Source organism: Vigna unguiculata, chromosome 9, assembly GCF_004118075.2.
Source record: "Vigna unguiculata cultivar IT97K-499-35 chromosome 9, ASM411807v1, whole genome shotgun sequence".
NCBI lineage: Eukaryota > Viridiplantae > Streptophyta > Magnoliopsida > Fabales > Fabaceae > Vigna > Vigna unguiculata.
The window spans coordinates 35,380,544-35,393,461 of NC_040287.1; the positions used below are offsets into that span (position 1 = coordinate 35,380,544).

At 34.1% G+C, this 12,918-nt stretch overlaps 1 protein-coding gene across 12 annotated transcripts in view; it reads right to left on the reverse strand.

Annotated features, from left to right (window-relative positions):
- Positions 1–223: 223 nt before the first annotated feature.
- LOC114164076 (BEACH domain-containing protein B) overlaps positions 224–12,918 on the reverse strand; it is a 46,990-nt gene continuing 34,295 nt past the window's right edge. For 9 of the 12 annotated variants that reach the window (XM_028048572.1, XM_028048563.1, XM_028048566.1 and 6 more), the window contains 6 exons: positions 11,610–11,816; positions 7,010–7,135; positions 6,532–6,903; positions 6,197–6,434; positions 1,960–2,730; positions 239–747 (listed from right to left, as the gene is read on the reverse strand). In XM_028048572.1, the coding sequence (XP_027904373.1) occupies positions 2,039–2,730; positions 6,197–6,434; positions 6,532–6,903; positions 7,010–7,135; positions 11,610–11,816 (1,635 nt within the window). In that variant the 3' untranslated portion in view covers positions 239–747; positions 1,960–2,038. Of the gene's footprint in view, positions 748–964; positions 1,156–1,959; positions 2,731–6,196; positions 6,435–6,531; positions 6,904–7,009; positions 7,136–11,609; positions 11,817–11,956; positions 12,305–12,918 lie in introns of those variants that run through there. The other 3 variants (XM_028048567.1, XM_028048568.1, XM_028048574.1) reach the window with 3 other exon arrangements.

Below are 12,918 nucleotides of genomic sequence, written 5' to 3' on the forward strand. Positions count from 1 at the left end.
ATATAATTAGAAAGTGTGGACTAGTGTCTAAGGAATCACTTTATTTATTTAATAAGCAGTAATCATGGGATGAACAATAACAGAGAAAAAAAAAGGAGAAAAAAAAGACCAATCTGGGTGATATGGGTAAGAAAGAAGTAAGAAAGAAGTAGAAAGAGAAAAGCAGAATTAATAGGTCCATTTTAACTGAAGAAACAAGAATTTCTGTTTGACAAGATATAAATTTTGTTTGCCGATATTTTCAGTCACGATATGATATCCTTAAATTTCATTTCATAATCATTATATGAACAATATCAGCATATACACGACATTGTGGAGGGTCATCTTTGGCCTGTACAATCCGAGTGTCAACAGAAAAACCCAAAAATAATAGTACAGCTTCAGTTTTAGTGCACAAGATCCTAGTAATCCTATTGAAGAATTAACGAATATAATGTACATGTATGGACAAACCCCCAAGTCCTTACTTTACTTCTCTATGTAATCTAAATCATTAAAAAATTGACGGGGTTTAGAAAGTAGATGATAATTCACTCAGTTCTTCTGTTCCAGTGTGAAGAAGTCGATATGCTTTCTATTTTCAGATAAAGCCAAAGCCGGTACTGACTCATCTCATGGAATCCACAAGCACCTCATGGGAATGATACTCAAAACAGCCAAAAGGAAGAAAATGACAAGCTCACCATCTAGTGATATTAGCAATTTAGCATAATAGAAACTAGTCAGTGGTTGCACCTGTACGACCTGTAAAATATATTTCCATATAAGAAACATCACAGTACATTTTGGATGTTACTTGCTAAGAACAATCATCAAATACTATGGATTATTCACAGACACACATGCAAAGAATGACCCATGTTTTGAGCAGCAAGCTGATTTCAAGAGATAAGTTTAAATTATTAAGACTCCAGAGTACGATAAGTTCAGTAAAGAGATACATTCAAGAACAAACTGTCACCTGTTAGAAAACAGAGAAGGAGTAAATAATTATATTATGGAAGCGAGAAGTCAAATAACAAGAAGCTGATCTTGTTATATTTTGATCGATAATATTGTTGAGCGCATCATCAAGAGTGGTATTCAGAGGAACGCCTTAACCTTCCAAGAACAGTGAGTTTTGAGTCCCTGAACAGTGGCTAAATCTTGTTGCTATATAAGAAAGTTGTCATCATCCAACATTAGAGATATACGGGTATTGAAGGTGTGAGAAAGAAAAGGAGAGACAGCAGAAAAATTTTCAGAGTGCACAGTGGAAGAAGAAATAGAGGTGGAAGCCATGGTCAGATCAAAGAAGCTCTAAATACCATGTTAGAAAACACAGAAAAGGATAAGAGAATTATATTCATGAAGAGAAAAGAAGCCAACGATACAAGGCTTTCAATATATATAAGACTGGAAAACATAACTGATATAACAGACTCTGTTATATATCAGTATCAGTTTGTCTAACATCATCATCACCCATAATACAAAATGTGCATTACAAGTAGTATGGGTCTTACTTCGGATTTTTAAAGTTTAATTAGAAGTTGAGACAAAGTCTTCCTTAACTAATTAAAACTAATAAACAATAAACAATCAATTACAATAATTCAATTGATAAATGTTTTTTTTACAAGGTTAATGTGAAATTGAGATTGATTATTTAAAAGTCAAACGCGATTAACAATATTGCAGAGATTAGAAGCAGCAGAAATGTAAATTAATAGAGCAGCAATCATATCACAGATGAAATGACTGCCAATGAATGACATGACAGTAATTGCAGTAAGGAACAACGGGAAATAGACATATTGTCAATCATGTATAACTAAAATGATTGGGAAGTAGTCCATCAGAATTTTATTTGATTGATAGATATAATCAAGCAATCTGCAATTAAGAACAAATACTAAGTATTGGAGAAAGAAAAAAAAAAGGAACCAAATAGTCATAATATTGGCAGTGCTGTACCTGAAATAGTCATCATGCGGGCAGCTCTAACAGTCAAAATTCAACATGCACCTTCTACAAGCTATTGTAATATTTTGTGTTAAGTCAGTTTTGATTTTGTATTCTTGTTGTGGCTAGTTTTACGAATCTGAGGATTTTCAATCGAGTACACTAGGAGGCTTCCATCTTTTGTGCCAGCCAAGAAGCATTCTTCTGGGGTTACTGCCAGAGATGTCATAACCTTTCCAACTCCTTGATATTTCTTAACAACTTCAAGGGTGTACATAGAGCGAACAACAATTTGCCCCTGGTCACCTGCACCTACCAAAAACTCACCACATCGGCTCAATTGAACTGCATTAAGGCGTCCATTGGATTCACAGGCAGCCAGATATTTTCCATTGATCGAATACAGGTGCAAACTAAGATCATCATCAGCATAAATTACAATCTGGCCCCGCTGAGACACGACAAGCTTTGTTATTGGACTGCCTGATGGATGACGTAAGGATCTAACATATCGACCTTCTCGCAGGGTGTGGAATACACATGTTCCATCTTTTGATCCACTAATTATAATATCAAGTTCATGACTAACATATAAGCAAGTTATTATATCATCATGCCCACAAAGGATGTGACATGGAGTTTCAATGATGACATGATTCTTCCGGGCCAGTTCAGATTGACTGTTTCGAATTCTCTTTTCAATGGTTTTACCACGAAAGACTTCCCAAACCATTACTGTTGTATCATAACTTCCAGTCGCGAGGATATTTCCATCAGATGTAACTGCAGCACAAATACCATCCTCTAGTCAGACAGAAGCAGAAAATAGAAGGCTGAACATCATAGTGCAATACTACATGTCAGCAGAAAGCTCACTGAAAGTTGTCAAATCAAACATTTATATCTATGAAACAAATAATAAGTACATGTACCGACTACAGATACACATAACTTGCAATTCAATAGGTCAACCAACAGCAAAGCAAACACATTAGAATAAAATGAAGAGATGGACTATTCTAAAATTGAAATTGACTAAAATATATATTTTAGACATGTTAATAGTGTGATTAAAAAAGACAGATTAATAATCCCTTTTCTGTATACTTGTACTATCAACTTAATTCTAAATACCCTTAAATATGCTTTTGATCTCGACAGTTTTTAATTTTTTCTTTAGACCCAAAATTAAGATTTCTCAACTTTTTTATATTTTATCTTATGTCTTTGTTGTTACATGGCCTATGTTAACTTCCCATGCTACCATCTGATTAAAGGTTTGATAAATTTTTTTTTCAAGGACCAAATGAAATTCTGAAAATACACTATTATAGTATGAAGTAGAAAAAATATTTTTTTGGAAAGCAAGATAATACTATTGCACTAGCACAACTAAAAAGAAAAGTGTAGAGGATGATATGTGAGGGAGGTAAGATGCTTATTTGGTTATTTCTGAAGCATTGATTAAAAAGTATATCAAAATTTATTATAAACCAAATATATGATACTCATATCAAAGCTCATGATAAACCAAATATATGATACTCATATCAAAGCTTATGATAAACCAAATATATGATGCTTATTTGTATAACCACTTGAGAGTGCATCCGATGAAAAGAAGAAAAAAGGGGAGAAAATTATGACTGGGTTAGTGATCAAATAAAAAGGATAGAGATAAAATAAAGTGAGGTAAAAATATATGTCTATGTGTGTGTGTGTGTGTGTGTATACATTTATGTTTATGTGTGAACGTGTCTAACCAAGAAATATTTTAAATTTCTATTTGAAATCTAACTAATATATTTGCTATTGAATTTAAATCCGTTTTAATTTAGAATAAAGAGATTCTTTCATTCAGAATTATGTCCATGTTGAAGATAAAATCTCAATCCTTGATTAAGATATACAAGAGGTGAACCATTTGTTTATATTTTCAGCCAAAATATTTAAGGAGTGAAAATACAAAATAAAAAGTTTTCAAGGAGCAAAAGTAGAAAAGAACTTACTAGGTATGTATCTTAGATGTAACGGGCTTAGGCCTTCTACACACATTAGGGATTTAGCCTATTCCTCTCTCTCTCTCTCTCTCTCTCTCTCTCTTACAATTACTCGTCCTAACATTTCCTTTGATGTCAGCGTGGTGAATCAATTTCTTAATTCTCCATTTGCAAATCATTGGGATGTTGTCATTATATTGAAGTACATCAAAGGTTCTCCTAGACAAGGTTTGTTATATGGACACAATAATCACAATAAAGTTGTATGATATTCAGATGATAATTGGGCAAGCTCTCCTTCGAAAAGGAGACCCACTTCCATAGTGGCATATCTTAAAAAAAAAATTTAGGTGCCAAAATAGAAATACAAAAATTTTAGGGGTACCAAGAATATAGAATATATTATTTTTTTTTTAAATTATTTATATGTTAATTCAAGTGTTGAAAAAAATTGGTGTGTGTGGGTGGGGGCCACAATGAACCAAGCTCCACCACTGCACTTTCGAATAGTCTTCGTTGGTGATAATTTGATCTAGTGCAGAAGCCGAATATATACTTATGGCCTCAACTATTTGTGAGCTTATTTGGCTTCAACAATTACTTAAAGAATTGTAATATGGAGAGGTTACACAAATGACACTTATATGTAACAATCAAGTTGCTATCAATATTAGCTCAAATCTCGTCTTGTCATTTTTTTCGAGAAAAGATTATAACAAGAGAAATGAAGATTTTGTTAATTCTAATGGTCAACTAGTAGATTTTTTACTAAATCATTACAAGAACCTATAATTGATTATGTTTGTAACAAGTTAGGTACATATGATTTATACGTACCAACTTGAGGGAAGTGTTAGATGTAATGGACTTAGGCCCCATCTCTTTGTATTTTCTTATTTATAAAAGCATAAACATGTGGTCACTAGGGATTCAGCCTATGCCTCTCTCTCTCATTCTAACAAGGTACTGAAAGAATTCCTACTGTGTGCCACCAAAGCAGTGTTGCAAGTAAATTCGCGAGCAGGTAGATCAACTAGTAGTGTAGGATCAACAAGTGACTTAATAGTAGAAGTTTGACCAATATTAGGTGAACAAGAGAGTTTCCCATGGAACTTCCGACACTTATGAATTGTCTATCCAGTGTTATAACAATGTTTTTTGGACGATTTTCAGAATTACCCGTGCAAAGTTTCCATAAGTATTACTCAGTGATGCAAAGGCAGCATTGTCCTCTGCAGGTGAAGTGTCTCCGTGTTTTTTGCCTGAGAATATGGAGGAATGTGGGTGATGTGGAAGTTGTAGAAGGGTTCACTGGATCACAGGTAGCAACATACTGTCAAGTGCTTCTAGTTGGTTTTTTTGGTCAACATTTCACAAGGAGGACATCGAAAAAATCACAGCAACATTATAATCAAAAGAGGAACCTTCGCAGTCTACGAAAAATCAAGCCAAAAGGTCTAGAGAGGGTTACGGAAAGGGTTGGCAACTTATCTATCCTGGACGATAGGTCTCACCAAAAAAGGGCACACATGTTCATCTGGTGTGCCCGTGAGAAATACTTACCATTGAGAGACAGCACATGAGAATGCACGTGGAGATGATTAAAAGTGGGTTTACAAGTTTTGAAACTTAAAACTGCAGTATTTTCCAGATGATGCTAACTCAGGTTGCGGAGACATAGCGTTGAAAAGAGGTCAGCAATAGGGAAATGGGACATATAGTAGTCGTGAGTTGTACTGTTCATTTGATAATTTCTCGATAGAAAGGATCCAAAAAAAAGAAAAATCCTAAATTAGTGATACCATATTGAAAGAATTTATCTTAATGTTGTGTGCGTTGCATGTTATATATAATGACATGTTAGAGTACAATAAAATCTGTCAAAATTCCTTCTTATTTATAATTGCATGTTAGAATACAATAAAAATCAGTCAAAACACACAAGAATAAATCAAATCCCTGAATTGTAGAGAGTCTGATCTCTGATTTCTAGCAATAACGATTTCCATAGTTCACAAGTAATCAATATATCACTTCATAATGACAGTATTGGATATTTTCATAATGACTATGCAAGTCAGGCTCTACGCAAAGAAAATCTATATATCACTTCGTGAGTATAAAAGATAACAAACGTAACTGGTTTAAGGAATGCATGCCACTCTTCAGCAAACAAGACAGTATATTGCAGGACATCAATGCTGATTACGTAACCATATTAGGAATCCTATCTGAACCACTATACATACCTGCAACGCAGCTCACCACATCCTTGTGCTGTCGGATACTCTGTACCAATCTGCCATCACTTAAGGATATGACCTGAAAACTGTTTTCCCAATTGCCACATGATATTAAGAAATTCTCAGAGGGTGTCTGCATTGTTGCAAAACATTGAGCTCCAAGTTCAACGTTTTCAGGCACAGGAATTCCAATTTTGCGAGGAGAAAGAATGTCAGATCCTCCAACTCCAAAGAATGGATCCTGCTGAAAATTAGAGATTATTTCATCACTCTTGAAACCAAACATAATTCTAATAAAGAAAGTCCTACTTTTTTCAGTGTCTGATGACACCAAGCCTAACCTGGGAACCAGAAAATGTAAAATTTCCACCGGACTGCAGTTGAGTTGTCAACCACATCTTAACAGACAAGTTGAGACCCTCGTTTACGATGACAATATTTGAGTCCATTAGACTAACATACAGTAAAGCAGATGAGCATTGACTTGCATTACATACAATGGAAGTCAAACTGATAGAATCAGGAGCAAAGTACAGAGGATGCGCAATTGGAATAGGTGGCCCTCTTCTTGGGTGTTTCTTACGAAATATCTGGATTGGAGTCTGACCAAAGTTGGCTATCTGGTCTTCAATAGCTGCTCTTTGCAAATCATCTTCCATTGTTTCCAGATCAACAGCACCTTCATAAGTCAAATAGTAGAAGATGTTCGCTGCCTATAATCCAATGTTAAAATTTTAACAACTCAACTGAACAGAATAATTTAGTTTTTCCAATTCTAATTTACGCTGATTGCCATAAAATTTGTTTATCATGATATACCTCTACTGCAGGTTTGCCGCGTTGCTTGTAACCAAATACCAAATCTATCCAGTGGTGAAGATTTGAGCTAACATACTCACTTTCAAGGGCCTCCCGATTTCTCCTAACAAATTCTTCAGGTGAACCCTGTGCAAATAATTTATAAATATTTGGCTTGTATTGTTCTGTTTGTTGTAAATATTTCAAAATTAAAAATATTTAATAGTAACAGACACATGCATTAAAGAGGGTTAATGATAGCTTCATCTAGTGTGAGAAGAGAACAAAAGAAAAAAAGATTAAAACATCAAACACATTATTGCGTAGATGTACAATATTGTATATCCAAATCTAGCACTTAACTAAATACCATATATCCAAATCTGTCCCCAGGAAATGATTAGTTAGCAAATTGACAACTCTAGTGCAGTAAACCTGTTAGCAAGTTTGATGACTATGGGAAATACTTTGTAAAGAGAGAACTTTGAGAAATGAAAGTCAAAAGAAGTAACATGTTTCTAAGACCAAATTGGATATTTTAATTATTGTTATAGTTAAAAAGTGGACTTTAAGTCTAACTCAACCCCACAAAACCGACTTGTAGGGTGAGTTTTGCACCAACTTATATACTCTAAATTGACTTTATCTTTGGTCGATGTTGGACTTCCAACACACTCCCCTTATGCTGAAGTATATACATCTCATGCTTGGAACTAGACATTAATGTGCAGTTTGATAGTGGGTGGAACAATTTTGCACCACTCCTTGCCACCATAGACTGTTTCTTGCTTCTCCAAGCACCGTGTTTCACCACACAAAAGAGCAATATTGTATAGTTGATTTTTTATCAGAGGGGCATTCTGCCCATTTTGAGTCGGTATAGACATCAATGCTTCTAATTGAGTTCTTCTTAAAGTAGAGCCCTTAACCTGGTGTACATTAGAGGTTTGGAGGATTTTGTTCGTTGTTTTCATGTGGGCCTCAGTTGGGTTAGATGTATAGTGAGTATCCATGCTCATAGCAAACCCAATCTCAAGCCCAATGTGACTATGGAGGATTAGCTTCCCAACTAGGCTTTGATATCTATCTTTATTAGTTGGTGGACTTTCTTCTTCACCTCTCTTTTCCGGTTCTATAGGAGTAGTGGCTCCCTTGCACCTAGGCTTGATGGTTTCTTGAAGTAAGTTCATTGTGTATTTCCTTTGTGATAAATAAATACCATTTGTTGTTCGATCAACATATCGCTCCTTAGAAAATATTTAAACTGAACCAAGTCCTTCACTTCAAATTCCTTGGCCAAAATTCCATTCAAATGCTTGATTTGATCTTTAATCATTTCCTCTGATAACTATATCATAAACATAAATAGTGAAAAGGCTACCTACCGATCCACAGAGTGTTTGAAGTGTGATCTAATTAGCATTGGTTGTTTGAAATAGTTAAATCTATGTATATGATAAATTCCCTTGTGTAGAATATACACATAGGGTAATTTACCTATAATAAAGAATCATAGAAAAAATATGGGCTAAGCCCAAATACTAATGATATTATAACTAACAATTTGTAATGATACCTTAATAGTACCAAATACTCCCCCTCAAACAGGTGCATATAAATTGCATGTACCAAGTTTGTTACAAATATAATCAATTTTTGCTCCGTACAAACTTAATAAAAATATTTGTTAATTAAACATTTGAGTTAACAAACCCTATCTTAATGTCTTTAAATATAATCTTTTCGAATAATGAAGCTCACAGAGGACAGAGGCCATAGTTATATATTATGCTTTTGCACTATATCTTGCCACAACATTTTGTTTCTTGCTCTTCAAAGAAATCGAGTTTATCACCAATGGAGACAATATCTAAAAGTAAATCTTATATTATAAGGAGATCCTGCCCAATCAGCATTTGAAAAAACAGATAACTTTAATATGGCTATTGTGACCATATAACAAAAATTTTCCAGTAGATCCTTAACGTACTTTAATATACGAATGATTGTGTTCCAAAGATTTGCACATGCGGAATTAATCTCATCACATTGGGTAGAAAGAAAATGTCAGGACGGGGAACAATATGATTGTTTAATTTAAAAACTAATCTTCTGCACTTCTGAGAAAGGCTCCCCCTTTAGGTGTTTGGTAGTGTGATCCATGGGTGTGTCATTAAATTCAGTTCATCAACACAGTTTTCTGTAAAATATCCGATGCATACTTCTTTTGAGATATAACAATATCATTGTTGGATTGTGCTATACCACAGTCCCTAAGAAATATTTGAGTTTGCCACAATCTTTGGTTTGAAAGCAATGACAAAGGTGTTGCTTCATTTGTAAGATGCCATGGTGGTCAATGCTTATACAAACAATGTCATCAACATATACTATTAAATAAATACACTTAGCACTTGAGTGATGATAAAAGACTTAATGATCTATCTCACTGCAAGTCATACCAAATTGTTGAACACCGCTGAATTTTCCACACCAGACCCTAGGAGATTGTTTCAGGCCATATAAATATTTGCAGATACAACATACCAATCTCGAAGACTCTCTTAAGCAACAAAATCTAGAGGTTACTCCATATAATTTTCTTCCTACAAATCTCCATTAAGAAAAGCATTTTGACATCTAATTAGTAAAGAGACCATTGTTGAAGAGCAGAAATGGCTATAAATCTTTGAAGAAAATTTATCACCATAATCCAAACCAAAAATTTGTGTTTGACCACAAGGCAAGCAATGAGATGATTAATAATACCATCAAAACAAACTTTGATAGAAAAAAAAATACCTACAACCAACAATAGGTTTCGTAGACGGTGATGGAATGAGTTTCCCAATTCCACTATTCTGAAGAACACTTATTTCATCAACCATGGCCTAACGCCAATCAGAATGGGCTAAGGTATGCTCTACAAATTTTGGAATTGACACAGAAGAAATAGACGAAAAAGAGGTATAAAAAGATTGAGATAATCTATGGTAACTCAAAGCAGTGTAGTAAGGAGAAGGTTTACGCGTAGAACATATAACTTTATAAAAAGCAATTGGAAGTTCAAACTTAGTTGTTGGAGACAGAGGCAATGGAGGAGTTGACACTAGAAGTGAGTATTTCGGGGATGGGAAAGCTATCGTTGACTCTACACCTAAAAGGTTGGTGGTGGTGGAGGATCCCTAGGTGCACTAGACACAACAAGAGGATCACTGATAATAGGGATATTGATGGTATTAGAAGGAGAAGCAGGAGGACAATGAGACTTAAAGTAAAGGAAAGGAGAAGCATTTATATCCTTTTTGTGATCTAGTGAATCCTAAAAAAAACACATTTGTGTGACTTAGGAGATAATTTATCAAGACCGAGACTAAAATATGAACAGAGCATGTGGACCCAAACAATTTTAGGTAAGGCATAGAGGTTCATGAAGAACAAAAAATAGAATAAGGAATATTGTTATCTAAGACCAAACATGGCATATGATTAATGAGATAACATACATCGAGAACAACATCACCCCAAAAACGCCAAGGAACATCACCATGGATTAAAATTATGCGAGTCGTTTAAATAAGATGTCTATTCCTACTGTCAGTCAACCCATTTTATTTAGGTGTTTAAGCACGAGATTTGATGAAGAATGTCATGAAAAACAATAAACTTTTTTAAACAACATGAAAAGTACTCACAATCATTATCACTACACAAAATTTGAATACAAATTTCAAATTTTTAATTTCATTCTAAAAGCATTGAAATAAAGAAAACAATTCAGAACAATTTCCTTTTCCTAATTTTTCATATTTTTTGGCTCTGTCACGTAAAAAAATGACAAACGTTCAAGATTGGTTACATTATCCCATAGTTGGGATAATGTAATGCATATTGTCATTCAAGGCAGCCAAATTTGAGGGATCCTTTAAAAAGATGTCATATCTATTTTTTTTTTCGTTTTTTGGGTGGTTAGAATTTCTATAATCTTTGGAACTATGAATTCCAAATCTGTCTTCTATCACTTGAATATAAATTTTGCTGATAAATTAGAAAACTTGTATATAATTTTTATAGCAAATTAGAAGAGGATTATTCATCTTAAATTTCTTTGGTGCAAGCTCACAGTATATGCTGAAGCAGTTTAAAATTGCATTTGTAGGAGTAGTGTTCAGGGTTTAAATAACTGGATTTTCGCTAATATTGATAATGAAAACCAAAACAAATAATACTGATCACCTTTCAGGTTTTTGAATTCAAAATATAAAATCCAATAAACCTTGATAAGGAAACACGATGGAGGTAGTTGAGAGAGGGGAGTCATCACAAATAGACATTGTATAATTCTCATCATACTATGTATAATAAACATGTTTCAATCTCAGGTAAGATGGTTATATAAGAGATATATCTTAATAATTAATTGGGTTCATTAGCTGTGCTTAACAGAAAAGTGACTGTAAAAGCTGAAGAAAAAAGCATAAAACTGCATGAAGTTGGTTCAAAAAAGCAGTTTTTTTTCCCATTTTTATGCTTCTGCTTTTCAAATAAATTTTCCCAAACATGAAAAATTGCTAGTAAGTGTTAATTTATTAAAATAAAGTACTTTACAAAATTTATGTACCTTAGCCCAGGGAGGCAGCCCAACATCCAGAATAGGTTCACCATCCTGTTTAACTCCGAAATGATAAGAGTTTGAATTGACAAGAAACTCAGGCATGTAAAAGAACTCAGGTATTAACTCCTTCACATCACTAGTATTTGTAAGGCAATTTCTGTAGGTGCTCTCAATGCTTTGAAAAAGACGGTCAGCGTGATCAAATTTACCACCCTGCCAAAAATGATCACGCATAAGAAAAATTAATATGCAGCAAATATAGCAAAATGAAAAAAAGAAAAGCAAGCAAATACAAAGCAATTGACAATACACGCAGAAGGAAAGGAATGTAGGTATTGGCTGTCATACTTAAGCATCATGAAAACAAAAGATTCTGTTTCAGCTGCCACGGCCATACTCGAAGATAGTGGTGGAACAAAAAGGTGTCTCCCACACAAACGATCACAACAACGACAATCACGTCACCAATAAAAAATGTCACCCCCCACCACCATCATAAGTGCAGCTCACGGATAATGCTCCAATGACAAACACCCCCACTGCCACAAACAAGGTCTCAGAGACCGTTTGAATCCATCCCAAGTTTGTTTTTTTTCTTCAATGGTTGAGGTGATAATCCTAATGATCTTTTAAAAGTGGTGGGTCTCAACTGATTTGATGGGGAAAGTTATTTGATGTGGAGCTAGTACAATTGAACGATTCTATAAGGACAATCAAGATCAAACAACAACATTAGTGGAGGAATGGGTCAAATGACGCTAATTTTGAGATTTGGAATAATTAAGATTCATTTATCGAGTTGGATGTGAAATTCCATGGTTCCCAAGATAAGCCAAAATTATATTTTATTCCTCTGCCAAAGAAGTCTGAGATGACTTAAACAATACCTCTTCTTTGAAAAAGGATTTTGTTACCTATTGTTGAGAATAAAAAAATTAGGAGTTGATATTAATCACCCTTGTGTATAAATTACACATAGAGTAATCTATTTATAATAGAGAGAGGTACAATTAAAAAAAGTAACTGAAAATAAATAGAGTAAATAGAAAATATTGTTTGATATTGTGATTAACAATATCTTAATAATATCAAACAATATCTAACACCTATTATGACCTTGGAGGTAAAATGTTTAATATTAAACAGGGTCCTTTCTCTATATCAGAATATCAGATAATACAATAACACTCACAGCCCCCCTCAAACTCAAGAAGAAGATTTTTAAGAAGAAAAATTCTTCACATTGAGTTTGGAACGTGGAAGATAGAGGTTTCGTCAAGGCATCTGCCCACTGATCAAGAGCAGGAACATTAGA